The 9,128-nt window shown below is 40.5% G+C and overlaps 1 protein-coding gene and 2 long non-coding RNA genes across 5 annotated transcripts in view; 2 read left to right on the plus strand and 1 right to left on the minus strand.

Moving 5' to 3' along the window:
- Positions 1 to 6,376, plus strand: part of LOC147156329 (voltage-gated delayed rectifier potassium channel KCNH4-like) — a 32,004-nt gene extending 25,628 nt beyond the window's left edge. For all 3 annotated transcript variants that reach the window (XM_086063702.1, XM_086063701.1, XM_086063703.1), the window contains 5 exons: positions 235 to 273; positions 1,209 to 1,585; positions 2,459 to 2,553; positions 3,320 to 3,396; positions 4,650 to 6,376. In XM_086063702.1, coding sequence (XP_085919828.1) covers positions 235 to 273; positions 1,209 to 1,585; positions 2,459 to 2,553; positions 3,320 to 3,396; positions 4,650 to 5,213 — 1,152 coding nt within the window. In that variant the 3' untranslated portion in view covers positions 5,214 to 6,376. The remainder of the gene's footprint in view (positions 1 to 234; positions 274 to 1,208; positions 1,586 to 2,458; positions 2,554 to 3,319; positions 3,397 to 4,649) is intronic.
- Positions 6,377 to 6,703: 327 nt separating this feature from the next.
- Positions 6,704 to 7,474, plus strand: LOC147156331 (uncharacterized). Its single transcript, XR_015091535.1, has 2 exons — positions 6,704 to 7,083; positions 7,160 to 7,474. It is a non-coding gene; the product is annotated as an uncharacterized LOC147156331 (long non-coding RNA).
- A 385-nt stretch (positions 7,475 to 7,859) lies between these two features.
- LOC147156332 (uncharacterized) lies at positions 7,860 to 9,056 on the minus strand. The gene is made up of 3 exons (XR_015091530.1): positions 8,888 to 9,056; positions 8,702 to 8,812; positions 7,860 to 8,021 (listed from the first exon to the last, which is right to left on the minus strand). It is a non-coding gene; the product is annotated as an uncharacterized LOC147156332 (long non-coding RNA).
- Positions 9,057 to 9,128: the final 72 nt, after the last annotated feature.

The following is a 9,128-nucleotide window of genomic DNA, read 5'->3' on the forward strand; positions in this document are numbered from 1 at the left end:
GAAGTCCCACTTTTCCAATGTGGCCCACTTGTAGTTCATAAGAAGTCTGCGGTGCTCCAGGGACACTTGATGAGGAAAAGTTGCCCCCGCTGCTGCCAGTCAGCGTTTCTATCCCCAACTGTGCAACGAAACGCTTCTTGAACTTGGATTCGTTTGAACTTTTTGGCCCGAAATCCAAGTGCAAATGTCGTCAATTGTGGGCTTCACCTGCCCGTCCGTTTCTTCTCTCTGCAGGGACTCGGCAGGTTTTCAATGTCGCCCAGGATCCCGCATGTGAGTTCACGTGCGTTTCTCTATGTGTGTGTGTGTGTGTGTGTGTGTGTGTGTGGCTGTTTTTCTGGGACACGGACTTCCCCTTCAGGTTGAAACTCATTTGCAGTGGGGAGGAAAAAGAAGGTGGTGTGGAGGTGGGGGGTCCCTGGAGCCTCCTGCACGCGAAATGCTCCAAAAGTTCCTTTTTGAACAGCAAACTGTATGCTTGCTTGCCAGCAATTTATTGAAATTTTCAAGGTGTTTATTTGAATCGTAATTCAATATGATCATTTATTGTAATAGAAATATTTTAATAATGGATTGTTTTGAATAGATTGAGTGAAATGTAATGATTGATTTATCTGTTTTATTTATTTATTTATTTTACCTGGTATAAAAAATGTATCCATGGAAACATATTTAGAAATACATGGATTAATTTATATTTTGAAAATGTAAGATTTGTATGGAATATTAAGAATTTAAGTGAATTGAGTTAGTATTTTAATCTTTTTTTTTTTTTGTATATTTTGATCATGTAAAAAAAAACAACGTTTCATTTAAATATTTTAATAATTGAATATTCCTTTTTAATTTAGTTTCAGTTTTAATGATAGGTTTATATATTTGTATTTTACATTTGTATTTGTTCTGATTTTTATTTAAACATTGTGATTATTTTATTTAGGTTCATTTACTATGTAAAAAATATTTGAATGCATATGATTATCAAATGTTATAATTAAAAAAAAACATTATATTTAATTTTTTTTATTTTAAAAATGTAAGATTTGTAATATTTTTGAATTGACCTATAATTAATATTTTAATATTACGTATAGATTTTAAGAATGTAATACTGTTTTCCATTTGTACATTTTATTTGAGATGTTTTGAGTACCCATTTTTCAAAATCCCACCATTGAACCTGGCCTGTGCTCTTTTGTGCGCATCAGGAAGCGCGGCTGATTCCTGTGGTGGAAACCAGCAAGCGTGCCGATTCCTCCGACTGCTTCCACGTGTCCCCGTCGGCGCGGTCGCGCCGTAACCTGCTGCTGCCCAACCTCAGCAGCCCCGTCCGCCGCACCTCCCTGGGAAACCTGCTGGGCGACGAGCTGCGACAGTTCAATGCGCTGCGACGCTGCCGCTCGCCCAACATCGCCCGCGGTTTCCTCGGCCACGCCGCCGCCGCCGCCTCCTCCTCGCTGCAGTCGCCGGCCAAACCGGAGCACGCCAACATTGCCTCCACCCGCGAGTCCGGCGAGGACCACAGGCCTTCCAAGCGCCTCATCCCCACCGTCACCTGCTTTGGACCCCCCGAACTTAGTCCCAGGTATACTCGGCTGTTGTTACCTTGTAGGGTTCCTAATATGGGCCAACAAGTGAAGGACTAAGTAAACAAATATGACTTAGTATGTTTCCACTTAAGTGACCATATTTGGTTCCACTTAATTGACTCCTCAAGTCACCACTTAATTGAGTCACAAAATATGGCTGTGACCATATATGGTTCCAAATATGGCTTAAGTGAAGTGACTTTAAGTGACCATATGTGGTTCCACTTAAAAGGCTACTTTAGTGACCAAATATGGCTGTTGGAATGATGGTTCCAAAATATGGTGAGGTATTAATCAACCAAATATGGCTGTCACTTAAGTGAGCACTCAAGTAGCCAAATTTGAACTCCTCTAATGGCCACTTAAGTGAGTCACAAAATGTGGCTGGGTCCTTAAATGCTTCCCAATATGATACCACTTAAGTTGAAACAAATCATACCTGTGACCAAACATGGTTCCACTTAAGTGACTCCCAGAATATGCTGGTGACCATATAAGGTTCCATGTCTGTGACACCATAAAGCAATCGGTTAAGCGACCAAATTTGGTACAGTGACCATATTTGGTTCCACGTGTGGCTCTTTAAGCAAACCGTCAAGTAAATCTTTACCTGGCCAAATATCGCTGTGTCCATTTATGGTTCCACTTATGTGTCTCATTCATTATTTAAACAAACTTGACCACTAGAAATAATCCAATCACCAAAAGTTCCACGTGTGTCCCCCACGACCTTTCGAATTTGAGACGGCCCTCCCCCGCGCTCCCACCTGGACCTCCGCCAAGGCATCTGCGGCAGCGGCACACTGCCCGACGGCTTGCTCTGGCCGTAGTCCCAGTTGAACGCGCTCTCTTGTTACTTTGTGCTCAAGGGTCGTGGACGGGATCGAGGACAATGGACACGTGTTCCATTTCAACGTAGAGCACGCCAGGCCACAAGCCAGAAGAGGTAGCAGTGGAACCCGAGGTAAGCCAATCATCCGCATGCATGCCATCTGGCGTCCAACCGGGAGCTCTCGCTCGCGCTACCGCCCCCTTGTGGACCAACGCGAGATGGCGGCTCCATTTTGCAAACAGATCAATTCATCCATTTACAGGACTCCAATTAAGATATTATGAGAGTTTTAGTTTTACAAGAATGATGTTGCAATATGTGGCAAAGACTAAATTTGCCATTTTCAGAAACAAAAGTGTTGTTTTATATGAACAAAATAATTTGAGGGGAAAAAATATAAGGAATAAAGTCAAGTTTAACAAGAATTAAGTTGTAACATTATGTGGGGAAAATATCAATATCGCAAAAAAATAATTTATCTGGAATCTTACCAAAAATAGAATCTTAACTTTATCAGATTTAAGTCATGAGAAAAAGTTTACAGTTGTAAGAAAGGTTGGCTTTTTTCAAGATAAAGATTAAATATTAGAAAAAGATCTGTTTTACAAAATTTAACTTGTAATATGACAAATATAATAATATATAATGCCATTATAGAAAAATTGCAATTTTCAGGTACCAAAGTCATAGCTTGACAGTAATCAAATCAAAATAATGAGAATAAGTTATTTCATTGGGGGGGGGGGGGGAGTGATATTACCAACGAATAACTAAATACATTCTGAGGGAGAAAACAAACTTAATTAAATAATAAAATTATTCCCAAAATCAAATCAGTATAAATTTGTAATAATATGCAGAAAATTGGATTGTTAACATTCTTCTGGTTTTCCCATAGATTCCACGCGGGTGAACAGCCATTTGCTGCTGGAGGCCGACGAAGTCCGGCAGAGTATCAGTCAACTCCACCAAAAGGTAAGAAGCCACTTAACCGGGTGGGCCAAGAAAAACCAAAAAAAAAACTGCTGTAAAAAATAGGAACCATCATCCTTTCCCATTGAAATCAACAGAAATGCCTTAATCGGCTGCAGCCTAGTAAAAATAAAATGTTGCAATGTGTTTTTAACAAGAAAAATAACACCTACTGTGAAATCATAGTTTATACAGATAGGATAAGTAGAATGTTCAATTCAACTAACATTGTGCTGCTCCTCCTGATGTGCGCCAGTAAATTGCACACATTGAGCCACTGCAATATACTTCAGTAAGCTGCAGTAATATGTGGATTTTTTTTTAGGCTGATGCCGATTCCAATATTTGGAAGAATACATTTCTGATAACCAATGACAATAACTTATTTATTTTTACTATCACATGCAGATGATGCATGTGAATGTTTTTGTTAAACAAGAAAGTTAGTTGCCGTAACTAAAAAATTTTTTTTAAAAGTATAATAAAATGAAATGAAATAAAAGAAAAAAAGTCTATTAAAAATGAAATGCAAAATTTTTATAAATGAAATAAATGAAAATTTAAAAAATGAATGAAAAAATGAAAATTGAAAAATGACATAAAATCAAATAAAAAAATGAAAATTAACAAATGAAATGAAATAAATGAAAATTAAAAAAAAAAAAATGAAAAATGAAATGAAAATAAAGCTCTATGGAATGTTTGGAAATTGGGGCTACGAGCTCATGAAAAAAAAAAAAAAATATATATATATATATATATATATATGTATATATGTAAATAAAACAAGTAGTTGCTGCGAGATGACCGCACGTCCCTTAAGATTTGTTTTCATTTTCAGTTCAGAATACTCGTATCTCAGTTTTCTCACACGTCAAAACCCAAAAATCCTTTGAGTGACGACAAGTAACTCGGAAAAACTCATAAATGGGGTCACTGGATTGCAGTAGTCTTAGTAAATTCTCTTTTGTAATGTGCAAAGCTTTATTGTGTCCCCATACTGGATCGTAAATAGGGCACAGGCAGCTCCAGATGGGCTCAGGTAGGAGCGGCGTGAAGCGATCGTTCATCAAACAGCGTGGCTCTCCAGAGAGCTGACTCGACATTGTGAAGAACCCCCCCCCCCCCCCGCCCCCTCTCCCATACAAAAAAAAACAACCTGACGACGATGCAGCTCTGCGTATTTTTCCACTTGGCGGCATCCCTGCGGATTTAAAACGGCTGTAAAGCGGATTTGTTCACTTTTCTCCGCACAGATGGACTCGTTAAACCAGGAAGTGTCGGAGCTGGCCAGCGGCCTGCGCCGCATCACGCACCTCCTCCAGGTCCACGTCATCGCGCATCACAACTCGTACCTCCACCACCAGGTGGCGCCCGAGCACCCGCCCCACCTGGCCGCGCCGCCGCCGTGGACGCCAAAAGGCCTCCCCGCCAGAGGCCCGTTCGGCCCGACCGCCATCAGCCGATCCCAGCCTGCTTTGGACCTGGGACTTGACGCGGACCCCCTGGCGGACCCCCCGGCGCCCGGTTCTTACCCTCTTCTCTGCATGTTGCAAACCTCTCGCGAGGACGTTGACTGTTTTGTCCAGGACTCGCATCCTCCTTTAATCCCCGCTTGTACGTCCCCGCTACCAGTCCCGTCCCCGCCCCGATTGGACCGCCCCGGTCTCAGTCTAGACCACCCGGCTCTCGGTGTGGACCATCCCAGTCTGGAGTGCCTACTGGGTGGCCGCAGGGACAGCGAAAGCACGTCCAGGTCCAGCGTCGGCGTGCAGACGCAGAGTAGTGAGCAGTTGTGGTGTGTGGACCTCACCGATTAAAAACAAAACAAAAAAACAGTGTTTAAAAAAAACAAAAAAAATTTTTTTTTAAATGGAGCCCCCCTTACTATGCCTCACTTGAGTCCTCAGGCTCTGATAACCTCATGTAGTTTTTTCTGGAGGAGTGTTAGGGCAACCCAATAAAGCGGGGGTTTACACCCCAAAAAATATTTTATCATTTCCCCCCCGTAAAATTCAAACAATTTTCTCATAACAAGGCTTGGATGTAACCAAAACAAATACAATTGAACTCATTCAAAACTAAAAACGTGTAAACACGTTTTTTAATACTTTGTCCTTCACTCCCAATGACATATTTCTACGTTTCTTTGTTTCTTATGCAAGAGCATAAAGAAGGCTTTGATGCAGCTTCTCACATGAAGAGGTTGCTTAAAGCAATGGTAGTTATTACAAAAAAACAGCCAGCAGGTGGCAGCAGAGTATAACAGGTCAGCCAGGGCCATGTTGAAAAAAAAAAAGCTATTTTTGACAGTTTTCAACAGATTTGTGAATAATGATGAAACTTACCTATATTCTAATGTTAGTTGCTGCTAAACGGAAACAGATGCAAATGTACTTAGAGACTCTAATCTTTCTTTTGTTAGTTTTTTCTTTTTGTAGCAATAGAACACAATATTCTGTGGGACTTGCAAAATCAGCCCAAATCCAGTATAACAGCTGTGAGCGAAGGTGCGAGTGAATGAGGTAAGAAAACAATTTTTGTTCGATTTCAAACCGTTCTCATAACATTACGATGTCATTTTTGTATATTCTCCGAAGGGGCCCTAACACTCCTCTGTGCTTTTGACCATTTCTATGCAAAGGCATGTTCTCTTTGTGTGTCCTCTAATTGCGCTTTTACTGACAAGATAGTTTACAGCCAACGTTTTCTTCCCCGAACGTTCGACGAGCCGCGCGCGTGTCATGTTGGCGTTTTTCAAAGGGATGTTTTGCTTGTTGATGAGCGCGTGGATTACAAACATGCGGGCACGGAAACTAAATTCATCTCCCTGAGGATGGATTATATTTGTATTGGATCATGGCAGTGAATCAATAACATGAAACAAAATACAGCAAATTAGAAATTCCCTTTGGTTTACAGATGGTGGATGCTTCCGCTTTTGTTTTTTTTTGTTTTTAGAATAAAGTATAAAGGTCCCACACTTTATTACATAAAAGGTGCCTGTGATTTTTTTTTTTGGGGGGGGGGGGGGTGTCAAATGACCATATTAATAACTCTCCAGTTTATCCCCCAATTTAAGAGCAACGTTGTCGCGACTCGCTCATAAGCTGATTATAGAAGCCACTTTCACTTCCAAACATGACATTTGGTAGGCATGTCCATCATGAGTAGAACCACAAAATTGTCTTCAAGAAGTCACGCCCGAAACTTTACCGCAAATCTGCCATTTTGGCTATAACAGCCATTATAGATTAATTTTGCTCATTTACAGGGGAGGGGTCTTTAAAAATGCAGCAGAGGTGGCAAATCCAAGTCCAGAAAGTAAAAACACACAGTCCCAGGTGATAGCTAGCCCCGCCTCCCATGGTACTCGTTTACCTGCTAGGCAGCTAGCTAGGTAGCATCAGGGGTTAAAGCCAAACTGTGGCAGGGTTTTTACTTTCCGGTGCTAGCTAGCTTCCTTGGTACTCGTTTACCTGCTAGGGAGTTATCATTTCCTGCCCCCCAAAAATGTAGACAGGGTTCATATTAAACTGACTTTTGTGCCATATTATGAACGTTTTGGGTTGGTGAGTTGCCTATAAAGGGGGCCACACGGAGGAAGAATTCCAGTCCAGTTGGATCATCGCTGGAAATGCGTGAAGAGCGTCCTTGTTGGTCTTCTTGCCTTTATGCTCAACAGCCAGGGTGAGTGTGTCGAGCTTCGTTCACACCCAAAACGTGTTTGATCGTGTTTATTAACAACCTTTTTTGGGGGGGGTAGCCAAAGTGAGACCCTCAGGTGTTACTGCAAAGGATGGACTCCTGCCACCTGGAAGTATTTGTGACGTCAGGTGAAAAGGTTGATTTTTACCCTGCAAAAAAATTCACTGGACATAAGCACAGGTTAGTAGCGTACCTTCTGCCATCTAGTGGAAGAACATTTAATTGGTCTACTTTACATGGCTGGGGTAGATCAAAGAAACCGAAAGAGCAAACATTTGTCGTAATAAACTTTAAATAATAGTAAACACTTTTTTAACAAAGCAACAATATTAGATACTGAGGGAAACTTTTTTTTTTTTTTTTTTTTTTTTTTTATCATATAAACTAAGAAAATTCCAAGCAGAAAGCATACAAAAAATGCTAGCTTGGGAGACCCGAGAACGACATTTCAGTTTGCATTTCTGAGTAAAAATGACAATGCATGACCTTGTTTGGTGATATTTTCATCTGGGACTTTATTATAAGGACATTGCTGCTTTACTTTCAAGTTGTTGTGTCTGACAGACATTTCACACGTCTGAGGTCTTGTAATCTGCTAAATTAGCGACCGCTCGCAAATCAAAACGTTTCACATCCTAATGAGGAAGTTTCTCATTAAAACTAAAAAAAATCTTCATAGAACAAGAAAAGTTTCTTGTTGGGAAGAGAAACATATTTCATTCCTCCAGTGGCCAAAACATTTTTAAAATAGCACAAAAGACACTCATCTTTTTATTCGTCATCCATCAAGACAAGTAGTGAATGTGAAAACTTTTATCTGTTGCACAAGTCGGTGGTGCAGCAGGCAGCTGTGGCGATGCCGGGCTGGTTCATCACCTGGCAGTTATGCAACGTGCTGCAGCCTTTAAAGTAGCTGGGAGCTGTGGACAAAATAAAAATAAATAAAAAAATCAATAATACACACGGCGTCAAAACCAGTGCAGGTAGCAGCAGGCTACTTTCTACACTCTTGCGCTTGTCATCAACGGCAACGCGAGAAAACCGCATTTAGATTAGCGGGGGCACATACCACATATTGTCAAAGAAAATTTGGGGTTGACTTCCCCTTTAAGTATCACTGGCTGGTATTGGTGGCCTTTGCGAGTACCTGATACCTCAAAATAAGGCCTGTATCGGTACTCGCCCATCCCCAACTAATATCGTTTTATTCATTAATGAAAAAAAAGGGACCTTCTGAGAATAACATTGCATTTTAAAGACATTCTTTTTTTTAGATTAAAAACTGAATGATAAAAATAAAGTGGGGAAAAATGTATTATGAAAATCACAGAAGAAGAAAAATTAGTCTTCCATGGATAAAATCCCAAAAGGTTTTTTTTCTCCAAAAAGGTGAAATATTACAAAAATATTTCCATCGTATTACCAGAATAAAATCATAAACATTGCAGATTTTTTTTTTAAAATCTTTATAAAAAAGTATCTATAATTTCAAAAAATATCGTTGTATATATTTTCCACAACAAAAAAGTCCTAATTTTTCAATGATGCTGAAAAATTCCATGTTTTGCCTGCTGCCAGAACATAAATTCAAAATACTCACGGTGGCTAACATGAAAGATGACGCTAGCGCAGGCATTGTCGAAAACGCCGCAAGTCTCCACTGGTTGTGAACAAATACGCTTTCCTCCGCAGAAGCACTTCAGCGCATCGCCTGAACAACCAAATCAATGTTTTGAAGAAGCACAACTAAACAGATTTTGGTGCGAACGAAGCATGACTCACTCACCGTGGCTGACGAGCACAAAGGCGAGAAAAGCAACAAGGGCGGTCTTCATGTTGCTGGATCGAGGATCTGGATTGTGGTTCTTCCACGACGTGGCCTCTTTTATATGCAACCTTCCTCTCCCAAATTTTCACAATATAGCATATAAGCCAGGTTAATATTAACTCTCTTTCTTTCATAATAGTACACAAACAAGCGCTTAAGGTAGAAAGAAAAATCTATTGGAACACGTTGTTGTGCACGT

Source organism: Leptonotus elevatus, chromosome 20 (assembly GCF_054856555.1).
Source record: "Leptonotus elevatus isolate MCC_2025b chromosome 20, RoL_Lele_1.0, whole genome shotgun sequence".
Classification (NCBI taxonomy): domain Eukaryota; kingdom Metazoa; phylum Chordata; class Actinopteri; order Syngnathiformes; family Syngnathidae; genus Leptonotus; species Leptonotus elevatus.